This window comes from Gracilinanus agilis, chromosome 4, assembly GCF_016433145.1.
Source record: "Gracilinanus agilis isolate LMUSP501 chromosome 4, AgileGrace, whole genome shotgun sequence".
NCBI classification, from domain to species: Eukaryota; Metazoa; Chordata; class Mammalia; order Didelphimorphia; family Didelphidae; genus Gracilinanus; species Gracilinanus agilis.
In genome coordinates, this window is record NC_058133.1 from 439131623 (window position 1) to 439157962 (window position 26340).

The window sequence follows — 26340 nt, forward strand, 5'->3', positions numbered from 1 at the left end:
TCCCGTGCCCTGTGACCAAGGGTGCACGGAAAAGGAGGACTACTTTTTCGGCCTTCACCCTCTTACACAGAAAAAGGGTTTTCTGGGACCAAGAGGCTGCAGATATGGCCCCAAACCCTGGCCCCTCTCCCGACCCCTTAACTCCTCCGCTTCCTGCCGCACAGCCCTCCTTCCCCCGGCCCAGGCGGGGCTCGGGAGGAGCGGGGGCGGGAGCCAGGCGCGAGATCCGGCTCAGCGGAGGGGCCGCCGAGCCGCGCGCTGCCCTCAGTTTCGAACCTCGATTCTGGCCAGCCCCCTCCGCGACCCCAGCCAAGAGGCTTCCCTCGGGGAACTCTCGGTACCAGGAGATTAGGGGCCCCCGCCTCCGGCGCACCCAGGGGTTCTCCCTCGGCCGCGGAGGCTTTTGGGACCGGTCCGGAGAGACTGGACAGAGAAGTGGCCGTTGAGGCCCGCGAGGACTAAGTAGCCTACTGCCCCAGGTACCCTCGAACGCCAGTGGGGGGAAGGGTGGCGGCAGCTCCTCCTGGCCGGAAGTGAAGTAGGAGTTTGGTGGAGGCCGGCGCTTCCGGCCGCGCAAAGGCTCTCGGGAGTAGCTTCTGGCAAACCCTTTTCCCCGGCCTCTGGAGAAGCCGACTCTCCCGCCGCTCCGGCTTCCGTGACCTGCATCCGGGCTAAGCGGCCACGGCGGCCGCCGCTGCGGCTCCTCGTCTGCCTGGCTTCGCCCCACGTTCCTTCCCCGGCGAAAGCGGCGGCCGCGGCGGCCGACATGTTGTGAGGCGGCGGCGTCGGTGCCGGTGCCCGAAGGATGGTTTGGCGGCGCCGGCGGCGGCAGCAGGTGGTGGTGGCGGCGGAGGCGGCGGAGGCTGAGGCTCCGGCTCTCTAGAGCCGAGCCCCTGCCTGGGGTGTCGGCCCGGTGCAGCGACCAGGCCAGGCCCCCCGGATTGTGCCAGGGCTCGGGCGCCGCTGGGGACGGGGCCGGCGGCGACGGCGCCCGCCCCCCTGAGGAGGAGACACTGAGGTGGTGGTGCCCGAGCAGTTCCATTTCCCGGACCACGCCGGGCTGATTTCCCTTTCCTCCCTCCCCCGTGTTCGCGATCTCCAGGTCACCCCTTACACACTCACACACACTCATTCACACTCACCACACTCTCAGGGCTTGTGCCCCCGCTGTGCCACCCCCGAGGCGGCCGGGTCCTCGTGTGAGGAAGATTCTCTGGTCTCTGCGGGCCAGTGAACCAGAACCAGGGAATTTTTAAACGAGGGGAGAAAGAGAGAAGGAAGGTAGAGAAGAGACGATGGCTTCTTCGTCTGGCAACGATGATGATCTCACTATCCCCAGAGCTGCTATCAATAAGATGATCAAAGAGACTCTCCCCAATGTCCGGGTGGCCAACGATGCCCGGGAACTGGTGGTGAACTGCTGCACTGAATTCATCCACCTCATCTCTTCCGAGGCCAACGAGATTTGTAACAAATCAGAAAAGAAAACCATCTCCCCGGAGCATGTCATACAAGGTAAGCAGGGGAAAGCGAGGGTTGCTTGTTGAATGGAACTCGGTCGAACAATGCACAGAGCGAGGCTCTGGGGTCGGAAAAGGAGCCCGCCGCCCGCTGCCTTCACGGGGTTTGCTCTCTGCTCCAAGAGTAGTACCAGTCGGCTTGGCGCGGGGCTTATTTTTTTGCCCTTTAAAAGCAACGCTGGCATTGAAAGAAGATGACCGTGATATTTTGCACCCCCATAGTTCTTCCACACAGTGAGAGAGAGTTAATGATTGCAGGCATTTATTGTGCCCCATAACATCCCGAAGAGATAATTAGTAGTAAGTAGTAGACTCACAGAGAGGTACCGTGAAGGAACAAGATTTACCAGGCTTGCCCCAGGTCAGTCACACCTAGATAGTAGCGCAACTGGAAAAAGTACATGAGTTTTCTGACTTCATTGCACCATTTTAACAGAAAGACTTTTAGAGAAAGACTTTACAGAAAGTTTTTTGAAGAGGGTTGGAGGGTGAATGGGTAAATAGACAAATGCAAATGAAAGAGAACACCTCCAAAATTTTTTCTAGTATCTGAGAGAGTGAAAAGTTTCAGCTTAAAATGGGTGTTTGAATTAGAAGCAAGAATACCATGTTTTATACTTTGTCCAGTTTCTCATTATGTAAATCAAGAAAAATACCAAAGTTTTTTATTTGTCTTGGAGGCAGAGATAACTTTTTTGAAGAGGATGAATGTTACTTTTTACTGTTATTGTCTCTGTTTTGCTTACCGACAGACAGGTTATGTACTGGAAAGAAAAAAAAAACATTTGAATGTGTCCAAGAGCTAAATCCAAGGGTTTTTATGTTAAATACATATATATTTTTTGATCTTCTCTCTTTACCTGCTCACTTGTATTTACAAGACAGCATTCACGGACTGCACTTTATAACAGCTTCATCATTAGCAATAGATCATATATCAGGGTACTTGTGAAATGTCAAGAGATGGAGATATTCTGGAAACTTAAGTTTATCGTGATGAAATTGGGGCCAGAATAGATGGAAGGCTGAGTGAGTACTGACTGCACTCCTGAAGGAAGGCAATATGACACTTTTTCCTTTTTCTTTTATCCACTTAATTTTCTAAAATTATTTAAATTTGAGTCAATGACCTTATTTTATAATATAGTTAAATCCCAGCCTTGCCAATTTGTGTCTTGATTGCTTAAAATGTTTTTTTAAAATTCAAAGTGAAAACGTTTGTATTCATTTAAGTGAGCTTCTGGTTTTCCTTTTACCTATAAAAATATTCTCATCCTGGTAAGGTGAAAAATACTTGCTCCAGCACTCCAGGGATGCAATATTATGCTAGTAAATGTACTTGCTACTCCACAGGTGACATTTTGCTGCCAGTATTGACTAAATAATTAATGGTCCATTGTAGGTCCTTTTTACAAGTAGTTTTAAAATACACTGTGACTTCTCAGTGACTGAAAAGGGTTGGTGGGGAATTCCAGTAAAGCAAGTTGGCTTATATATAGATTCATGGTGAAAGTATATTCTTCTAAAAGCTTTATACTTATGCCCACAACATGAAAGCTAAGGATACTCTTTAGTTTGTGTTGCTATGTTATACTAAGCAGCTACTGAAATATCACTACATTATCCCCGACAGATAGCAATTTCTTTTTACAATTCATATAAAAATGGAAAGGTTATTTTGTCAACATCCCCTGCCATGGAAAAATACAAGAGATCTCAAAGGGATCTAAATATTTTTTAACATCTTTGAAGTGGTAATCATTCCAGAATTTAATAATGAATTGCAAGAGAACTTTTTGGCAGAGTTTAAGTCAATTCTAGAATTTTTTTATATTGACATAATAAATTGAAAGTTAGGGTGTAGTAAACAGTATGTAAAGTTAGCCCAACTTTAGAATACTAATCAAGAATTAGAATCCTAGTAAAACATTTATTTTATTCATTTATAAACTAAATGATAGAAAGGGGAAAAGGAATAAACATAGTTCAGGGCACATAATATTTTTATAAATATTGATAATATTATTAATATAATAGATGCAAGTTTTAGGGCTTTGAGAACAGTATTTAATTTGATTCTTATAATAGCCATTTGAGGTAAATTTTTTTTATGTGAAAGAAAAAAATTGAGACTTAGGGAAGCTTGGTAATTATTGGAGATTGGGTCCAAATTTTCTTGCATTCAGTGTTATTTATGGAGACTACCATAATTGTTCCTTTTTATTGTTAATACTATTTAGTGTAAAATTTCATGTTTTTAAAATACTATCTCTATTTCCCCTCCCCACTCCTAGAAATTTGGAAATGGTACAGACTCTTCATTTGGGATCTCCTTCCTTATAGGTTTAAAAAAAAATGTTAGAAAGTGTGTCATTAGTGTTTTTACAGAGAAGGAATATCCCTAACACTTGAGATATACTGGAATTGCAGATGAAATACAGATGTGGATATAGCATTTACTTTATTGTACATATTTTAGTTAAGAATGTACCATTTACAGATGGAATAATAGTGTAGCTGCACAGATCTCCTGATTTTAGGTTGCTGAAGAAGTAAAGACTTTTAGTGATGGTTTTTTAAATGAATTAGATTAGACTTTTGCCTCTGGACATTTCACTTGCTACTTAAATGAACTGATTTTCACCCGGACACTGGCAGAAGAAATCCAACAAATCATTATTCAATCACTATAAATAATATAAAGATAAAATAAAGAATTACAGTTAACCTGAATTGGTCTGTAATGTAGCAATGTTAAAATAAGTTTACGACATCAATTGTATATTTCGTAAAGTTGTTTCATATCTTGAGAAAAAGTACATTTAGTATTTTGTGTGATGGTCATAGTTTATTACAAAAGAGTCTAAGTTTCCCAGATCATGCTTTATATTTAATGCTTTGCCTGTGAGTGTATTTTCTAGTGTGGATTTTAATATATTGCTTTGTTGCCTTATTAGAAGACAGCGTCTCAGATCTCTGGTTTCCCCATCTATAATGTCATTGTTTCGCTAGATGGTTTAAGTCTCATCCTATCTCTAATATTATTTGAATTTGTGGGTTTTGTTCAGTCATTAGGAATTTTGTAGGCTTAGGAAAACAAACTAACTTTTATTTCCCCAGCTGTGTGCACATTTAAAAATAGGTGGAGGGGAGGAAAAATGTATAAATATTTTTCATTTGCTAAATCTAGGAAGATTTGATAAACCCTAGGAAGTAGGTGCAATTACCCATTTTACAGTTGAAGAAACTGAAGCAAGCAGAGGTTAAGTGACTGCCCAGAGTCACATAGCTAGTAAGTGTTTTAGGCTGGATTTTAATTTAGGACTTCCTGTCTTCAGGCCTACCTCCTTTTCCATTGTACCATCTCATTGAGGGTGGCTAGGTAGCACAGTGTATAGAATGTTAGGCCTTGGAGTTAGGAAGATTCATTTCCTGAGTTCAAATCTGGCCTCAGACAGTTTACTAGCAGTGTGATTCTGGGTAGGTCATTTAACCTTGTTGCCTCAGTTTCTTCATCTGTAAAGTGAGCTGGAGAAAGAAATAGTAAACGGCTCCAGTGTTTGCCAAGAAAACCCCAAATGGGGCCATAAAAAGTCAATACAACTGAAAACAAACAACAGTGAACTATGATAGCTAAGCTTTTTAAAAAAGCACAATTAATTATCTTTTATTTTATTTTTTCAATTACATTTAGAAACAATTTTTTGCTATTGTTTCCCGACTTCTTTTGATTCAGACCACTCCTCCCTCCCAGGTGGTAAATGGTCTGTTATAGATTATATCAGTGCTTTCATGCAATACATATTTCCATATTCCCCGTGCTATGACAGAAGACACATCACATATATAAAAAACTCATGAAGGAAATAAAGTGAAAAATGGAGTGCTTTGATCTGCAGTCAGATTCCAACAGTTCCTCGTTTACTCTGGATAGCATTTTTTATCTTGAGTCCCTTGGAGTTCTCTTGGTTGTTTTGGGACCTTGTTTTGCTGATGATAGTAGTTTTGTCCTTCATAGTTGATCATCATACAGTATTTCTGTTACTGTATATGTACTGTTGTTCTGATTCAGTACACTTCACTTTGCATCAGTTCATATATGTCTTTCCAGGTTTTTCTGAACTCATTGGTCATGTCTTGTGGTGTATTGACAGCTAAGCTTTTTAAAAACATGTAAAAAAAGATGTTATTGAACTTGTTTAAATTGACACTTCAAATGTACCTGAGATTGGGTTAAAGAAACTCTTATTTTGGTAAATATTTGTAATCACTTGACTACTAGTCAGGAAAACAGGATACATAATGACTGTTATAACATAAAGAAGGAAAAGAGCAATAAAACAAAGCCAAATGCTGTGACTACTCTAGACTCTAATCTTGGTCCCAGGAATGAAAGATGGAACACTATTCTTTTAACTTCCTACATCTAAGCACCTCTATCTTCTATTCAACAAGGGTCAATTTTCATAAGAATACTAAAAACTTTAAATCTGTCTACTAGAGTGCTCCTCAATTTAAGAACAAGAAATAATTTGATGGACAGGTGGCCTATATGTTATACTAGTATTGCCAAAAGAAAGTGAAGAATGTCCCCAGCAGATCAGATAGACAAATATATGAAAGGTTGTAGATTAATCACAGAGAATAGGTAAGCATAGATGGTTTTCAGTCTATATTGAAGGAATACCTGGAAAGCAAACCCACTGATTGTGCTATGCAAACCATACATATATCACAAGCCGCTTTAGGAAAAAAAATCCCTTTTTCATTAATTTTGGGGAATTTTCACCTTTTTTTTCTCCTACCAAGGCAGGGAGGTAGTATGGTGGATAGAGTACTTCAGATGGAGTCAGGAAGACCTGCTTTCAAATATACTGCAGAATTAATAGATCTTCAGTCAAACAGAAAAGTACACTGGGATATAGTAGACAACCTGGATTCAAATCCTGAATATTCAATCTTAAATAACAACTTTTGTGCAACTCAGTTTCTTCATTGTGTAAAGGAACTTGACTAACTCTTAAGTCCCTTCTATATATCCTATGATCCTAAAAATACAAAATAAATAGCATATGACATGTAATGCTTTCAGAATTGTTTAAAATTGATTCCAAGTTGAAGATGACACTTTCAAGGTTACTTTCAATAGTGTCTGACTCTTCGTCACCCCATTTGGGGTTTTCTTGCCAAAGATACTGGAGTGGCTTGCCATTTTCTTTTTCAGCTCATTTTACAGATGAGGAAACTGAGGTCAGTCTGGTTAAGTGATTTGCCCAGCATTACACAGCTAGTATATATCTGAAGCCAGATTTGAACTCAGGGGAAGTGAGTTTTCCTGAATCCAAGGCCTGGCACTCTGTTCCTTTTGTCTAATAGAATTCATTCATTGTTTATGTATGAAAATGACTCATATATAGTTAAATATTTGTGTTTCAGTAGCAATTTTCCCTCTGTTACACCACATTTGTAATTCTTATTTTTATAAATTGTCAGCATTTTTTAAAACTATACCCATCTATCTGTTGTAACATGAAAAATTATTTTTGTTCACAACTCTTAAAGTTTTGACTTTATGCTTACTCTTAGATCTTAAACATCCCAAGAGTTTTGGGTAAAACTGGAATGACTACTATTACTAGATAATAAATTGCAACAAAAACGTTTCTCTTTTTTTTTTGCAAGGTATTATATTGTAGGTAGTGAGTAACAATTTATTGTGCAAAGTGTCTTAAAATATTAACTCAGAATCTATGCCTTGTTTTTAAAATAGATTTTATGCAAATTCATCGTATTAGTAATATTGTATTGTAATTCATCAGTAACTATTTTGGGATGTAGTTCTAATTTTGTAAGTATTGTTCTTTTTTAAATTTTTAAATATTAGTGAAGTGAAAATGACTTGGCTAAGTCACTTTGATGGTGAATTTTTCACAGTAATGATTTCATTGAGCCCTGGGACACTATAGAACCTCCTCAGTGAAATTCTTAGGAATTCAAGAGAGGATTTTTTTTTAATGTAAAAGATTACATCCAAGAGGATGTAGGATATATATTATTTGAACTGTAGTATGTAAGTGAATGGACAGATTGTTAAGTTAGTTAATTTACATACATATATAGACAAATATTGGACATGTACTGCAGATAGAGAATGAATTGAACTGCAGAGCCAAAAAGGAGGAGAATTGAGTTGAATTGCATTTGGGAAATTGTGCAATGCTCTAAGTAACTTCAAAAGATTTGTTGGTATAAAGACTTGTGTCTGTGAATGGAACTTCATGATATAATAAGAATCAAATATCAGGTAACCTAAAGATGAAAAAACTCAAATTGGTTGTAAGTTGGTTGTAGTATGTTACCAGTAATAACTTACATATAAGAAGTAACATAGTAGACATCACTGAAGATTTGTGTAAGTGGAAAAGGAGGTGGGCCAGAATCAAAGATAGCAAGTGAATATACTTTAGTACCTCTGTGTTTGATAGTAAAATGACCAGAAAAAGAAAGGGCACTTTAAGGTGAGTGGAACCTTCTGGTGAACTTGTTAATCAGCAAGCTTTAATTAGGAATCCTCTATGTATTGGGCACATAGAAAAAAAGAACTTGACTCTAACGGAGCTTATCTACTAGGGCAGATAAACACATGTACAAAGAACATATCTGTATGAAATAAATGTAATAGTTTTAGTGAGAGAATGGATTAGTAGCTAATGGAGGATCAAAGAAAACTTCATGTGAAAGGTAGCACTTGAACTGAATCTTGAAAGGATTAGGGAGTCTATGAGGCAGAAGTGAGGAAAGGAGTGAATTCTAGGTAGGGAGACACCTAGTATGAAGATGGGAGACAGAAATAGGAGATAGAATGTTGAACATGAAGGAACCATTATAAGGCCAATATCTTTTATCTTGCTTGTCAGAATCCTGTTTTTCTTCAAGGCAGTGCTCTACCTCCTCTGTAAAACCTATGATTCCCTTTGCTGGAACTAAGTTCTTCCTCCAACACTTTGCCTAAATCTTTACTTTTTACTCCCAATATTCTACCTTGTATACCTGAATGTCTTGTAGGTTATACACCCATTTAATAGCAATTAAACTCCTTGAAGGCAGGTACCAGTAATTTTAGTGTACAGTGAAGTACATGAAGGAGAATATGAGGACCTGGGCAAGAGTCAAACAGGTTGAACTTACAAGTTGATGAGTTTATAGATTATTTCTAAGTACTATATACCACAATACATTCATTTCCCACCATTAAGCACATAATTTGTTTCCATTTTTTTGCTATAACATAGTGCTGCTTTGAGTATTTTGTTACATAATAGACCTTTCTGTTGTTGACCTACTTTAAGTAGAAATCTAGTAATTCCATTGGTTAATCAAATAAGACTGTAGATGTAGTGAGTAGGCCTTAGATTCAGGAAGATCTGGATTAAAGTCCCATCTCAGACACATAACTGGGTATGTAACTCTGGAACAAGTCACTTAATCTTTTAGAATCCCTAAGGAACTCTTGATAAGACTTTAAATTGCAGAGCAGTTGCTGATGTACGTTGATTTCCTCACTGGGTTTTCTCCATACACTAATGAAATAAAAGAGCTATTTTCCAGAATGATTAGAGAAATTTACAGACTCACCAGCAAGATTAGCATTTTCTTTTTTTAATCTCTTCTCTTTTGTCAGCTCGATGAGTATGTTGTTGTAACTTCAAAGTTGTTTTAATACTTTCTCCTTTTATTTAGAAAGCATTTATTGAGCACCTCCAATATACCTGGCATTCTCTTAGGTGCTAGGGATATAAAGATGAAAGACCAGAACAATCCCTGCCCTCAAGGACCTTATGTTCTACTGTAAATATGATAACCAGACATAGTATAGAAGTGATTATAAAAAACAAAAGGTCATTTTTAATATAAAACTTACATATCACCAAAATAAAATCTTAAAAACTTTGAGTTAAATAAAAATCTTGGAACAAACATTTTGACAAAAACCTGACATAAAAGATGTATAGAATTGACTCATCTATCATGCAGAGAGCCATTTCCCAATAGAAAAATGATCAAAGACTATGGATGGTTTTCAGTCTAATGTATGTATGACCATTCTTTATACATTTATTAAAAGATTTGATGCAAATTCCCTACCTCTATGACAAATATTAAGAATTTAGAGAAATTTGGGAAGATTTTTATGAATTGATATACAGAATGAATGAAAAAGATTTATTAAGTGCTAAAAAGGTTTATTAAGTGTCAGTACTGCTATGTAATAAGAATACAAAGACAAAAAGTAAAGATGGCCTCTGGAGATCACACACAAAAGGTAATGGGTATACTTTAGTTTAGAAAGTTATAGAGATTTTGAATGGGATAGGAGAGTAAATTGATGCTCTCCATTCAGGGGAATTGCCAAGGTTGATTTGGTCATGGTTTATGGTTTCAAAAAGGAGGGGGAGAGATATATTTTTATGTAGGCAAGGAGATAGCTGGAGAGACTGGAGTAAAATGAAGCATTTACTTAAGATACATATATCTTAAGTAGTGTGTGTGTGTGTGTGTGTGTGTGTGTGTGTGTGTGTATCTTAAGTAATGTAAATGAAGATATTAATAAAAGATGAAAATCAAGTTTAAGGCACTGGTTCTGAGTGGCTGAGACTAACACACATTCTATCTTTCTTTTAATAAATCATAAAATAAACAAATGGAAAAATTTCATTATACTGACAATCACTGAATCTTGGAAAACTATATATTCAGTACATGGACAAGAATCCCCTTTACAGTATACTTGACAAGTGGTCAACCTAGCCTTTTCTAGAAAATCTACAGTGAAGGAGAGCCCACTACCTTCTAATTCAATCCATTCCACATTTGGATTATTAAATTATTTTTGTTTTTGCTTAAGTCATACTTACAATCTATATCTCTTCAATTTCCACCCACTTCATTATTCTTAGTTTTGACCTCTGGAACTAAGCAGAATAAGTGTAAACTCCATTTCACATGATAATCTTTCTGCTACTTGAAGACAATTAGCAAGTTCCCCCCATCCTAGCTATCCATCCAAGCCATCTCTTCTCTGAGTTAAATATGCATAATTCTTTCAATTAATCCTCATCTAAAGATTATGCTATGACCTTATATCACATCTGACTGTAAGGCCTTCCACCATCTTGATTACTCAATTTTGGACATCTTCCATCTTAATTTATCTTTCTTAAAATGTGGCCCATAGAACTGAGCATGATCACTTTTTAAATGGTTTAGCTTAAATTAAAAAAGAAAGATTTTTATGGAAAGGTACTATGGGAAAAGTGTTCTTTGTTAAGTGACTAATATATCAAAATAGTATATCAACATAAAAAATTAGGTGAGTCTGGGAAAGATTGATTTGAAGGAATTTGAATGACTCTTCTTGATTTCTTATTTTTTACTTTCACATAATGCTGAGAGAGAGAAAAGGGAAGAGAAAAAAAGCAGAATTCTGTTTTCTAGTATTAACAAGCATATGTCAGTACTTTGTTAGCTCAAACATAGGACAATATTTTCTTTGTCATTTTCTATCTCAGTAGAGATTTCAAGTAGAATTTATTTAATTTAATCATATAATTACATATTGACATCAGGTTTCATCATCAGTAGAAATAACATAGAAATTAGCACAAAAACACACTGAATGTTTTTAAGATTTGATGTATATTTGGTACCCTATCCTGAAGGTTGGACTCAGAATCTTTTTGGGTATTAGGTAGAACGTCTAAAGGAGTGTAGTAGAAATGCTAAGGAATATGTTGAAATGTCTGTTCCCTGAAAACCAGATTTTGGGGAAATCCTTCATTGAGGTCTTTCTGTAATATAGAGGTTACTCTAGTTTCCTGAAAACTATATTAGCAGAGCACAAGCTGGGACAAGTTCTACTAAGCTAAAAAAAAACTTTTAAATATTACCAGATGATAGCTTTAGAGCTGGAAGGGACCTCAAAGGGTATTGTTGAATCCAGCTCTTTCATTTTAAAGAAGAGGAAACTGAGGCCCAGAGAGATTAACTGACAAGCCTAAGATCACACATTATGTGTCTTAGGTAACATTTGAGCCCAGTCCAGCAAGTTTTGCATTCTATCCATTACAGCATGCCTGGTGGCAAGACAGTATGTCTAATGTCAAGCACAGTCAGATTGGGAGAAGTTTATTACTAGGAAGTTATGAGGGATTTTTTTGGCTGCAGAAATCCAAGAAAGAAACATGAAAAATATTTTCCTATAGCAAGGATGCCCATCATCACCACTATTATTCAGTATTGTACTAGAAATGCTTTAGTTATTGTCATTTCAATCATGTCTGACTAGCTATAAGAATAAGAAAAGAAAAACAAATTGAAGGAATTAAACAATGAGGAAACAAAACTATTACTTTTGGCAGATGATATGATAAATTTGGAGAATCCTAGAGAATCAATTTTTTTTAAGACTAGTGGAAATAATTAAAAACTTTAGCAAAGTTGCAGGATATGATCAGTCATTTTTCAGTTGTGTCTTACTCTGTGACCCCATTGGGGATTTTCTTGGCAAGGATAGTGGAGTGGTTTTCCATTTCCTTCTCCAAAATAAGCCTGTTATAATCATCAGGATTTCTATACATTTCCAACAAAGACTAGTAGGAAGAGATAGAAGAGATAAGGTAGCTTAGTCGATTGAGAACCAAGCCTAGAGATGGGAGGGAGGTCCTAGGTTCAAATCTGGCCTCAGACACTTCCTAGCTGTGTGACCCTGGGCAAGTCATTTAGCCCCCATTGCCTAGCCCTTACCACTCTTCTGCTTAGAACCAATACAATTCTTTTTTTTTAAAACATTTATTAATATTCATTTTTAACATGGTTACATGATTCATGCTCCTACTTTCCCCTTCACCCCCCGCACTCCTCCCACCCATGGCCGATAGAACCAATACAATTCTAAGACAGAAGGTAAGGGTTAAAAAAAATAAAATAACTGCAGATAATATAAAATACTTGTGAGTCTGTTTGCCAAGACAAATCAGGAACTATATGAACATGATTACAAAACAAAAATCGTATATAAACAATTGAAGAAATATTAATTATTCATAGGCTGTGCCAATATAGTAAAAATGGCAGTTCTATCCAAATTAATTATTCAGTGCCATTCCAGTTATATTGTAGAAAAATTATTTTATAAAACTAGAAAAAAATAAGTTCATTATAAAGACCAAAAGGTCAAGAATATCAAGGAATTAATTAAAAAACAAATGCGAAGGAAGGTGACCTAGTAGTATTGGATCTCAAACTATATTATAAAGAGTTAATCATCAAAACAATCTGGAACTGGCTAAGAAATAGAGTGGTGGATCAGTTGTATAGATTAGGTATGTAATACACAATAGTAAATGACCATAATAATAATAATCTAGTGGTTGATTAATAATAAAGATCCTAGCTTTTGGAAAAAAAGGATTCACCATCTGACAAAAAATGCTGGGAAAATTGGAAAGCAGTTTGGGAGAAACGAGGTATAGACCAACATCTCACACCATGTATGGAGATAAGATTAAAATGACTTCATGATTTAGACATAAAAGGTGATATCATAAGCAAATTAGGGGAGCATGGAAAAGAACATGTATGTGCAAAAATATTTGTAGCAGCTGTTTTTGTAGTGGCAAAGAATTAGAAATTGAGGGGATGCCCATCAACTGGGGAATGGTTGAAAAAATTGTGATGGAATACTATTGTACTATAAGAAATGATAAGAAGAATGTTTTCAGAAAAACCTGGAAAGACTTATATTGAATTGATACAAAGTAAAGTGAACAGGCCAGAAGAACATTGTACACAGAAACAGCAATGTTGTAAGATGGTTAACTGTGAATGACTTAGCTATTCTGAAGGCCTTATGATGAAAAACTGCTATGTACCTCCAGAGAAAAAACTGATAGATCTGAATTCAGCAGACTTAGACACCTACTTTTTTACTTTCTTTAAGACTTTTTAAAAAATTCTGCATATTAAACTGCAACTTGGCAAATAGGGATATGTTTTGCATGACTGCACATGTATAATCCATTTCAAATTGTTTGCCTTCTCAAAGTGGAGAGAGGAAGGAAGGAGAGATTTTAGAGCTCAAAATTTTTAAAAGAATGTTTTAAAAATTTACATGTATTTGAAAAAAAAATTTTTAAGGACTATTCTCTTAAGACATTGAGAGTTATCTTTATTGGTGAGAAATAAATTCAGGTTGTTGAATGCATTTACCCTTAAGTTTTGAAGCTACAGAAAATCCAATTATTTTAGGCATCTAAGGGGATTTAAAGTCAGTCATTTTAACTATGCTTTTCCTTGTGTTTCATCATTGGTGCTGATAAACTCAAGTACATTATGAATCTTTAGAATATAGATTAGGAGTGCAAATTGTAAAATACAATTGCCTTGCATAGGACCTGGAGTCAAAAAGTCCTGAATTCAAATCCAGTCTCAGGCACTTTCTGGCTGGGTGACTTTGGACAAGTAGGTTAAACTCTTTACTTCAGTTTCATTTATAAAATGGAGATAATAATAGCATCTACTTCTCAGGATTGTTGTGAGGATCAAATGACATTATAATTGTAAAGCACTTAACACGGTGCTTGGCACATAGTAAGCACTATATAAATGTTCGTTGTTAAACTAATATTAACTTATAAATAATTATAGCTTTGTGAATTTCTAGATTAAAGAAAGCATTTGGAGAGTTTTCCTCTATGAAAGAATAAAGAGGTTAGAATTCTACATTCCTGTTTCTTCTCTCTTTTCTACTACTACTTACTCTGTTACATCAGTTGAAATTATTTTTGTAATGTTTCCTGTTTAGATTCCAATATCTAGGAAAGTCAAGTGGGTAGCTATGTACATGGCATTTCATGAATTACTTCCACTAGCATGTCCTAAACTTGACTTTTTAGGGGTCTTGCCAAAAATAATCTCCTATTTGTTGTATGAACAAAAGAAAAACTCTTTAAAATTTTCTCCATTTGAGACTTAATAGGACATTTACTAACTTCTCATTCCAATTGACATAAAAATCTACTATTAAAAATAAGTTACAAATATTTGCTCTTTTATTTGTCCTCTGAGAATAACTAAATCATTGATTGATGATTTACTGTAGGTGGGGAGCACATGCTTCCAAAACTATATATCTTTAACACTGGTAGTTTTTCATAGAAAATGCTTTGATCTTATTAAAAATTATAGTTGGGGAGGAGGAAAAGTAGAAACCTGAGTACAGAAATCTGTTCTATCCTCTGTCCGATTTTGCTTTTTACATTGTATATATTGGTAAAATATTCATTGTTTTAACCATCAAGATAATTGTAGTATAACTCTGAAATGGGTTAAATTAAAAAAAAGAAGACGACCAACTGGAATTTAATGACCCATACTTAAGAAAAGTGCTATACTTTCTTGCTACCTTTATTTAACCTTAATTATTTAGAAACTCACATTAATTTATTTTTCTCCCAGCACTAGAAAGTTTGGGCTTTGGCTCCTATATCAGTGAAGTGAAAGAAGTCTTACAAGAGTGCAAAACAGTAGCCCTAAAAAGAAGAAAGGCTAGCTCTCGTTTGGAAAACCTCGGCATTCCTGAAGAAGAACTTCTAAGACAGCAGCAGGAATTATTTGCCAAAGTAAGTATTATGCTGCTTTTGTTTTTTAATGTTTTTTAAATGGAATCCTATTTAGGTTTTCTAGTTCATGATAGAAATCACAACTATATTTTGAAGTCTGATATTTTAGGTCTACAAAAGTCTGGATATCCAAAAGAACCTCTTTTTCATGTTAGAGAGTCTATTATTTGGGTCTGGTCAAATTTGGACTTCTTTTTAAAATAGTAAATGCTTGCAACATGTATTTTCTAAAGATAGCAGTCTTAGAACAACTATCTTTTAATGCGACATTTACTTTGAAAAAATGACTTCACAAGTATAGTTTATGATTTAAGTTACAATAAAATGGTGAAAGTCTTTGAGAAAATAGTAATAAAAATTTTATGATTAGTGACATAAAAGAGAAACCTGTATAAAATCTTTGTGATAAAACATGTTCATGACACCTTAAAAGACTGGCCTTTTTGAATTTTAAAGAGTCACTACATCTCCATTTATCCTGCTTGTCCCTTCCTACCAAGATTCTTTTGAATGAAAAAGTTCTCATTCTGTGACTGGGTTGCTTGTATTTAGTTGAGTATCATGTTGAAACTGAGGCCACCCTTCTGTGGGCACTGTATTCGGCTAGCCAGCTGACTTGCAGATGTATTCTATTGGTCACTAGGGGGACTGGTAAAAGAATTTAGTAGTTATTTGCCAGGTGCTGAGGAGGGAGAGAGGTGGAGGTAGTACAAAATTTTGATAACACACAGACTCTGCCTTAGTTTACAGGAGACAGAGATAGAATGCATATTTAAGAGGTACAAACAGTGTGCTGAGATCAAAGAGGAAATGTCAACACTACCTGGAGAATCATGGAAGGCTGAATGGACAAGATATTTATTTTCAGCTTTAAAAGATGGAATAGGAAATCAGTACATGAAAAGAAGACATTCTAGTCATGAGAAATGGAAATGGGAAAGTAAAAGATAAAGGACATGGGACAGCAAATTCTCTGGTTTGGCTGAAATGATACATGGAAAGGAGTTCTGTGAAATAGTGAGATCAAATTCAAGGGCCTTGAATTCCAGGTTAAGGTTTGAACTTTATAGGGGAATGTCAAAGGGGTCTAAAAGGAAGTGAAATGTGATTAGATAATATGCAGAAAAAAAAGAATGGTTTGGCAATGGTATGAATTATGGATTGGATTATGGAGGTTAGAAGACATATAAGAAGATTATTGCAATGATGACAGTACAATGAAAAATTATGGGATAGGTTCAAGTTATTGTGGTGTAGGACTTATTGTGAGAGAATGTAGAAGAGAGGTAGTAACCCAAGGCAAAATCTTAGGGGAATACTTTAAGTAGTAGAAAAGAGTTGCTAGGCCAGAAAAGACAGGAAAGAGTTGTTAGGGAAGAGTTTCCTCAACTACAAAGAGAGAGGGGGGCCTGGTTCTCAATCCACTGAGGCACCTAACTGCACCCCCCCCCCCAGAAGATAATTGTAAAGCCCAGTGCCTGACATATAGTAAATAGTATATAATGTTAGCTGTTATTATAATTATTATTAAGGGCTAAGTATGGTTCTTCCTCAGACATAAAAGGAAGAAAGTAGCAATAAGAGCTGCTACTGAGAATTTGGAGAAAAGTTGAGAGAGCTCATCAAATAGCCTCAAACTTGTCAGTGTACAATAGGTGGTTAGATCATCTGCTTTAAGTGCAGAGGGTAAAAGATATATGATTGTTAGAAGCTTAAGGAGAGAAGAAAAATTTTAGAACAATCATTGTGATGAATAAGATTATAATATAAGGATTCCTAAGTAGGAATAAGGGTTTAGCTGTGATTATGCACCAGAAATTTAGGATAGGTGAATTCAGCTCAATTCCTTGATTTTTCTCCAGTGTTAGGTGCCTTTAAAGCAGGAGAAGAACTGTGTAGTGGGAACTGCCATAGACCAAGGATTTATGAAATACAGAGTCAGGAAGCATGTGATCATAGACAGTTAATTGGGGAAATCTTAAAAGTGGCACACTGAGGAGTCAATGCTGAGTGTAAAAGGTGTAAAGCTGGAGTTGGGTAGAGACTGGAAATGAGTCCTGGAGCTGGGGTCATGGCCAAATAGAATGTTTAATGTGAGTGACGGTGGTAGAGGCAAAAAAGGATAGAAGTTTGTGGTCAGAGAGTATAATTTTGAGCTTCAGAATATTAGAGATGGTGCAGTAAAATGGAGGTGTCCCAGATATGGTCGTTGTGTGGCAGAAATAGGGTGGAGAGAGGAGGTCATTAAAGTTAAGAAGGTTGAGGATGTAGTCAGAGTAAGCTTTCTACTGTGAAAAACAATTTAAAATAATGATGGATCATTTAGGGATTTTAATTTCTCATCTGCTTCTTCCTATCCCAAATACACAAAGAGCTATTAGCTTCCCTCTCTAATTTTATACCTCTTTGAGAGTACCAACTTGGAATTTAATGTGTATAGATTGTCTAAAATTCTGTTCTTAACATCATTTGCTTCTTATTCTGGTGCTTCACTGCTGAAGAGCCATTTTACATATTTGTATGTTTTATCAGTTAATATGGCCAAAATAATTCATCACATGATGCCAATTTGCTGTTAATAGGTCTCTCTATTTAGCCAAGTTAGACCTCACATAATAGACACACAATCATCAAGTTCATACTTAAAGCTTTTCCAGTCTGATGTAGAATCTATGAGAGATTGTACATAGCCCTTGAAATCTTAGGGCCACTTCTATGTCACAGCAAGGAATATAAGTAGGATTTTGTTGTGAGAATGACACTTAAGTAGTGGTAATTTTGAGGCTTGATAGCCTATGTTGGCATAATGCTCTCATACCTAACCAAAGAAATCAGGTTTTTTTGTTTTGTTTTATGGTATCCAAAAGATAGTTTATTAAAATATTTGTTCAGAAAATGTCTGTGGAAGTAGCTTCAGTGATTTGAGGCTGCTTTAATTTCTTTCCAAACATGTGCATGTACATGTTTGTACTTCAACTTTTTATTCATTTTAATGAGTAATTTTTTATACCTAGAATTGTGTATTAGTAAGCCACAATAGTTAATCTTTAAATTCATAATCATTTTGCTAAACACTGTAGTTTTCCTTATAGCTGAAATATTAACATTTTTTTATTCGTGCCCATCCTTAATACAATTTGGAACAGTTTGAGAATTCCCAGTGGTTTTGTTACCAAAGGAAATATGATAGAATAATTGTATTAGCCAAAATATTTCATTGAGAGATTAGGTTTATAGAATGCCCTTTTTGTAGTTGAAGAATCAAGCTTAGAAATAAATAGGTTTTTCACTCAAAAGAAGAATAAAATTAGGTCTTTGACTTGTTTTGTTTCTTATGTATTTACATTTGCCTCCAATGTATCCCTGCTGTAATTCCATCCCAGTCTTCTTTGGGACATTAATATCTTTTTCTTTCTCTCTGTCTTCAACCATGCATAGCCCCATTCTAAAATAATATTTACCCCTGTTGTTCTTTCAGGCTACTACCCTATTTTTATGTTTTCTGCTGCAAAATTTTAAGAATGTGTAATTTATATCTGCTACCTTTTCCGTCTGTAATCTCTTATGATGTGGTTTTTGCCTTTACCTTTTTACTGAACAATACCTCTAGTTATTTGCTAGACACGTCCTACTCACTAAATTCACTTACCTTTTCTTGAGCCTCATCTGTGATCTTTCTGAAATAACTGAGCTCTCTTCTTGAAATTGACCTTTCTCTGCCCTCATGACACTTATTCTTTTCTTCCCTCTCTTCTTTTCCTTTCCTCTTCCATTCCCTAACCCTAGTAATGCATCAAGGCTCAGTTCTTAAACCTTCAGTCTTTTTCTCCATTGCCTTTACTCATGCTTTCATCCATGACCTTTTTGTGCCTGAATCTCAAATTTATATCTAATTCCAACTTGTTCTCTTAAATCCAGTTAAAACATTATAATGCATTTACCCAAGTGCCTATTGTTGTACTATTAGCGTCCTTGTTTTTGAGGACTTTTATCATTTAGGACTATATTTGACTGGTTTCTGGACATTTCTGTTTATATTTCCTATAGTATAAGCACCCAGCATTTGGTTGGAAATTATTCTTTTTATCCCTCCCCCCCAAAAAAAAACACAACAACAACTATTTTCTAATCTTCTCTATTTTTTAAGATCTCTCCCCATCTCAGATTTCTTCTGATCTCTTGCTTTCATACCAAATCTGTCACTAAGTCCTGTGAGTTCTTTTAAAATGCCTTTGGCACTCCTTGACAGGCAATGTGTCATAGAGGATAGAACCCTGGATTTGAAAGGAGGAATAATTGGGTTCAAATCCTATCTAGAAACTCATTTTCTCATTTCGTCTAGTCACTTAACCACTCTTTGTCCCAATTTCCTCTTAATCTATAAAATTAGAAAATTGCCTACAGTGGTGCATAAGGTTCCTTTCAGCCCCAAATCTATGATTCTAAGACCTTTTCCATTTCCATGGCCAGTACCTTAGCTTAAACCCCATAAATCCAATATTAAGATTGATTGTAATAGCTTATTCAGAGTAGTTTTCTTATGTTCTGCCTCTTTTACCCTCCCACCCCTTCAGTCCCTTTTATGTATTGCCAATGACTCATCTTCCTAAAAAGAGCTTTTATCATGTTATTTTCATGCTGTATAACTTTTGATACCTTCCTATTAAGGACATGGTAAAGTCTACATTCCTTAGTCTGGCTATAAAGTTATTCCTGATCTGGTTCCAATACACCTTTCCAGGTGTATCTCCCCTACTTTGTTCCAAGGCTAGTCAAATTGTATAATTTCAGTCCCATACCTTTGTTGTTAACTCTTTTGTCCCTAGAATACCTTTTCCACCTGTTGAAATCCTGCTTATTAGGCCCAACTTAAATTCCACTTATTCCTTGAATTCTTCCCTAGCCCTAGTGATACTCACTTCATGATTTCTTTGGCGTTTATTGTCTTATACCATTTATTCCATAGTTGTGATTAAAGATTTATTAGCATACAAACACCTAAACTAGCTTTGTGACCCTAGGCAAGTCACTTAACTTCATTGTGAGTTTCCTCATCTATAAAATGGGGATAATAATAGCACCTGTTTCTCAGGATTAGTGTAGGGGTCAAATGAGATTATGTATAGACAATGCTTTGTTGCAAAACTTTAAAATGATATATAAATATGAACTGTAGTTGTGCTTTCATGTGTATATATCTTATGCGAAATTAAAGGACATAAAGTACTTTTATGGGGACTTGTTAACTCAAGCTGTGGGTACTGGCTGAAAATAGGTTCAGAGGAAGTTTAGATTAATATATGGATGAGAGAGTCCTAAAAGATTGAAAGAAATAAAAGTTGTTGCATCTAGAACAAACTTTCTGAGATTAATGAATTCATGACAAATGACATTCTCTTATAAAGCATTTGCCACTGTAAGAGACAAACTACTGTGTAGTGTGGCATTTTCTTGATAGACTTATAGGGAAATACCTTTTCTGTTTTTGGCTTGACCCTCCCACTACCATTCCTGGGACCTCTCCTTGTGTAAAAATGGTTCAGGTATTATAATTTCTTAGCTATCTTTTATAAGTAGGGGAAGAGGTATTTACTTGAAAGTGAAGGAAAGATAAGTGATTGGGTTTTGAACAGGCTAATGAAAAATGTTGATTGAGAATAATTATTCTTTTTTGGCATAGTTCATCAGTGACAGTCAAATATTAGATTCATAACTATTTTTACTTGTGTTAATCTGGATAAATCTTACATGGTTCAAGCTAGATAGATATTCTGAATTGCTTTGGTTTTTTTTTACCCCTAAATCTTTTTTTGGATCAGATTGTATCTTTTTATTCTCCTATCCTAGCATTACCATACATGTCAATTTTCTTTTTAATTCCCTAAATCTCTGTAACGGCTTTTTTCACACTACACACCTCATTTGTTTTATTGTCATTTTATTCTGTAGGTAGCATGTTGGGAAGCCAAAATTTGAGGATACGTGGGATTGAGGGCAGGCAAAGGCTAATGCCTTAGCAATATATGAGTATTTGTTTATTAGATTTATATGCAGTAGTGCTCTTTTAAGATCTGGAAATACCATGTCAAGAATTTTTAAATTGTGGCTTCGAATTACATTCAAAAACATTAATATAACAAGAGATTGTAGTAGAGAAAGAAGACAGCAAAGTGTTACAATAAGTAAAAAAACTATCTTCAAGGAATAGTAGAACATTATATATAAACTATTTTTCATCATCAGCTGATATGATGGCCAGGTATTCCTAGGAATCCAGAAACCTGAGTTTGCTATAAAAACTACTGCTTTTTAATAGTTTCCTAAAGTTAAATTTTCATCTGTTGTCTTATGGGAGGGTTAGGCCTTTCTATTGTATACTATACAGTAAAGTTGGAAAATGTCTGACTTTTATATTTGTAATTGATCTTATTTGCCTTTGACCAAAGTGTTTTTTTGGGGGGGTGGGTCTGGCTCTTTAGGCTAGACAGCAGCAAGCAGAACTGGCTCAACAAGAATGGCTCCAGATGCAGCAAGCTGCCCAACAAGCACAGCTGGCTGCTGCTGCTTCAGCCAGTGCATCCCATCAGGCAGGATCTTCTCAGGATGAAGATGATGAAGATGACATCTGAAATTCACCAGCTGAGTTTTTATTCTCACAGTTTTTTTTTCCTGCACAATGAAAAAGTGAAAAGAATGCTTATCTGTAATTTTGTATGCATCTTGGTGGACTGGCCATTGGTATTCTTGGGATGTCTGCTGTTAAGTTTCAGCTATTGTGTGCTATACATGTAAAAACTCTCTCTTTGAACTCTCGAAGATTTAAGGTTCAGTATCATATCAATTTTGAATTTTTAATGGTGTTTATGAAATTTTAGATAGCAGTGAGTCCTTTATTTGATCAATAAACAGTGTTACAGTAAACTACAAGTTTATAAAATACATTGAGATTTATACAGAAGCTCTAAATCTACATGTGCATTTCCTCTGCCCTTTTAACTAAACTATAAAAATCATATATGGGGAATTTTTAATTATTTTTTCGGGGTTGGGTTGGGCGGGTGGGAATGATGCAGTAGACATTGGATCAGGTTAGTTAAAAAAACAAAGAGTTCAGTTCTACAGTATCTGAATTTTTTGTCCTTTTAAAAATGAGGATATATATATATATATATATATATATATAAATAAAAAGGTAATAAATATATATGCTCAGTTAAATACACTTGTTTAAAACTCAAACACATACAATGCTAGGAAAACGTATGTTTAATAGGAGTTGTACAAATTCAATTGTATTTTTTTTTTGTATAGGGGTAAAACCAAGGTTTTATTATGGCATCTATTCATCTTGAACTAAACTATTACATTTCAAAGACTGCCCTATTTTGAGGACTGTCATGATTCTTATTATTTCACTCCAATTCAATAATTGTTGTTGATAGTGTTACTTGCTTTGTCCAACCATGTTCATATTAAAATGAGTAGGTGGAACTTGATGAAACATTGGCTTGGGTTCCATGGGTTTAACTGGAGATGGTGAAGACGCAAATCTTTGTGGGGAGGAATGGAAGCTAATGAGCATGCTTGCAGGAAAAGAGTAATTTTTAAAATGTCACCCTGACTAGTTATAGTTTATTTTTTGTCAGCAGAAATTTAACATTTTTCTGACTAGGTTACAGGCAGATTGCTATGCTACCTTTTGAAATGGCATCAGTGTCTTCTTAATCCTAATTGGGTTTAATAGCAGAAAAATTAATCAGGTTTAGTTTCAGTTAGGACAGCATGCCATATGACTGATGAGTACCACAAGGAATACTAATGGTTAGTTTTAATGTGTTAGTTTAAGGGAAAACTTTTTTTTTTGTTCCAGTAAAGCACATTCATGGTTGTTTAATTCTGATGTATTGAAGAAATAGCATACTTGTTCACATTTTGGTAACAGAAAGGAAAAGCCACAAATCTTTTGTCAGATATCCATATCCTTGAATTTTGAGATTTCAAACAGAGTTGAAGAAATTACATCGTAGATTTGGCAACTGCTAGGATTCTAAAAATCCATTTTAATTAGAAAATTAAAAATGTTAGGTTTACAAGTATCTGGATTTCTTAATGAACAGATTTTGCTATTTCAGAAAATGAAAAGTTATTAAGTATTTATTAAATATTCCTCCTTTTCCCCATATCTCCCTTCCTCCCTCAATGAAAAAGTTCGTTTTGTTGGAGTGTTTAAGTTGAAATTATTTCATGGATATTGCAAGAAGTAAGTTGGGCAAGATCTGAGTAAGCAACTGGTTTTTTTTAAAGGTATCAATAAGTACCAAAGGTAGTAAAGCTAGTTGAGAGTAATCATATGTTAATATGCAGTGTTGGCTTTTCTAATTTGTACTGTAACATCTTTACACTTTCTATTTTAAGTGAATCTTTTTTTTCTTAACTTAGATATTTTTCACACTTTTTTTTTCTGATGCAGAGTTCAGGTTAATATTTTACTGCATCTGGTATGTATGATGTTTGGATTCTTGTGACTTTTCCTTTGGACATTCTTATGCTTTCTTATGCTGTATTCTTCAAGCAATAAAATTCTGATGTGTTTTATAAATTGTTTTTATACTTAATACATTGCATACATTTATAATATAAAGATAGAATTTTCTCCTTACCATATGACCAATTTAAAAAAAAACCACATAGGCCAAAAGGGTCCAAATATTGCTGAATGACATTTTTGGTTAGGAGGAATAGATACACATTGACCATTTGGCAAAAAATGTTTGCTTTGCTTCTTTGTTTGCTTGAATTACATCAAATGTGTTTTACATATACCTTTGTAATTTATGTATCTTGATTGTCTTTATTGTTTACCATTAATTACTAGCTCTGTGACCCCGGGAAAGTCTCAATTTCTGAATCTCAGTTTCCTTATCTGTAAAATGGAGATAATATTTGAATTACCTACCTCACAGGGCTGTTGTGAGGAGCAAATGAGATGTAAGTAAGGTGCTTTGCAAACCTTAAGCACCATATAAGTTTGTTATTTTTACTGTGTATACTTCCTGAGTTTGATAAGGCCAATTGTGTAGTGTTTTACTTTTAGCTTTGTTTTTTTAAATTTTAGGGACACCATTTTCTCATACTTGGCATTCAGGTACATTGAAATTGATATAAATTTTTGGTAAAAGGGGAGAGATTTCTATATTTCTATAGAAGCAAATTTATTTGAGTCTACTTTCTAGCTTGTGTATATTAGTCTATTTTGGGGATCTACCAGTGTTTGAGGATATGAAGAAGCATTTTTTAGTATAACAGTGTAATGATTTACTCTAACACTTTCCTATTAACCTCAAATAAGTAGTAAAAACTTCCCAAGGAATATAGCTTACACATCTTGCAATAAATATTTCAGTGTAATATCAGTCAAAAATAAGAGCAAAAGGGGGCAGCTGGGTAGCTCAGTGGATTGAGAGCCAGGCCTAGAGACGGGAGGTCCTAGGTTCAAATATGGCCTCAGACACTTCCCAGCTGTGTGACCCTGGGCAAGTCACTTGACCCCCATTGCCTACCCTTACCACTCTTCCACCTATAAGTCAATACACAGAAGTTAAGGGTTTAAAAAAAATTAAAAAAAAATAAGAGCAAAATATTTTTCTTCCTGATATTGATGAAATTATATCATGTACTCAACATAGTTTTAGTGATAATCAGTGTCCATCAAATTTTGATTGATAAGAACTGCAAATTTAAGATGAAACATCAAAAGTCTACTACTGAGCAAAAATTAGTTGAATTAAAAAAACTGATTTTTTGGGGGTCTAATTAAAAAATATATAAAAATAATCACTTCATAGTTTGACATTGTTTCTCAAAGATATATAGCATGTGGATCTTCTAATTGTTATAATGTTTGCAACTGTGTCACTTTACTATAGTTTTATGCATAGTTCACACAAGGTCAAGGATGACTTACAAACCAACCTTGTGAGATTTTCAGAAGCTGCTAGATATATTACAATATTTTTTTATGTAAAATGAAAAAGAAAACATAATTATTCAGTAATTTGACTTCTATTAAATCAAGAAGGTTCATTTAAGTATGAGATATATTTAGGTATCAAAATGTAGATTTTTGCCTACAGAAATAATATTCTTATTTATAACAGATAAGAAGGTGGTAAGTGGTAGACCTGATCAGTTTTCCTATAGCTATAAAACTACATTAAAAAGTTTCTGTAAAGTCATCGAATAGATTGGTGCAATTATAGCTGAACAAAAAGGAAAACTTTGAAGATAGATGGAATGATCCTTAACTGAAATTTCATTTCTGTACTTTAATCCTTAGGTATTCCTGAAATAATTAAATCTATAGCTTGACCGACTGTTTTACTTCCATACTGACATGAAGCTTAGTGGGTACATTGATTTGAGATGTTGGAGCAGAATAAGACTGAAGAATAGAACCTGTTTTTAAAATCAGTATTCTTAGGAACCTTAAGAAAGCTCATATTATTAATTGTTAGCTCATAATTTCCCATAGGAACAATGTTATAATTTGGAATTTTGTTCCTCACCAAGAACTTGGAAACAAGTAAATCAGAAATATAACTTACACATTTTGTAAAATCCAGTGGCCTTTTGTCAGTCCTCATCCTCCTTATATATTCTGAAACACTTGGTACTCTATCTCATCCTTGAGACATTTATTTTCTTTCTTTGATGATATATACCAATGATGGTGAACCTAAGGCATTGGTACCAAAGATGGCACACAGTGAACTCTCTGTGGGCATGTGCAAACCCCCCCCCCCCCAGTTCATTACTAGAAAGGCAGAGAGACTTGGGTGGGAGCTGTTCTCTTCCCCCTCTCCACCATGCCTCCACATTTTTTCACATCACCTGCCTCTGCCCAGCAGCCCAATGGGAATGCACAAGAGTAAGGTGGGCAGCTCACAAGTAGAAGAGCTGGAGGGGAATGAAACACTCAGGCCACTCCCATCTCCCTCTCTGCACTTGCTGAGGACATTCTTCACTTCATCTGCCCCTCCACCTAGCAGCCCCATGGGAGTGTTTCCTCCCTCCCCTGTGTGGGGTAAGGGGGAGATAGGGGCACACTCAGCACTCAGTCAGGAGAGGGGGCAGGCATGGCA

General features: G+C 35.7%; 1 protein-coding gene across 1 annotated transcript; it reads left to right on the forward strand.

The window, feature by feature from the left end:
• The first annotated feature begins 876 nt into the window (after window positions 1-876).
• On the forward strand, window positions 877-22142 carry DR1 (down-regulator of transcription 1). Its single transcript, XM_044675847.1, has 3 exons — window positions 877-1515; window positions 15036-15199; window positions 21679-22142. Exons 1-3 carry the CDS (start codon window positions 1296-1298, stop codon window positions 21826-21828), a joined length of 534 nt encoding a protein of 177 aa, XP_044531782.1. The 5' UTR covers window positions 877-1295; the 3' UTR covers window positions 21829-22142.
• Window positions 22143-26340: the final 4198 nt, after the last annotated feature.

Bases quoted from the DNA above. Each gene is read 5' to 3' on its own strand.
- DR1 (XM_044675847.1), top strand. From the start codon at position 1,296: ATGGCTTCTTCGTCTGGCAACGATGATGATCTCACTATCCCCAGAGCT. The intron at 1,516-15,035 runs GTAAGCAGGGGA...TTTTTCTCCCAG, and splicing joins CCCGGAGCATGTCATACAAG to CACTAGAAAGTTTGGGCTTT. The intron at 15,200-21,678 runs GTAAGTATTATG...CTGGCTCTTTAG, and splicing joins AGCAGGAATTATTTGCCAAA to GCTAGACAGCAGCAAGCAGA.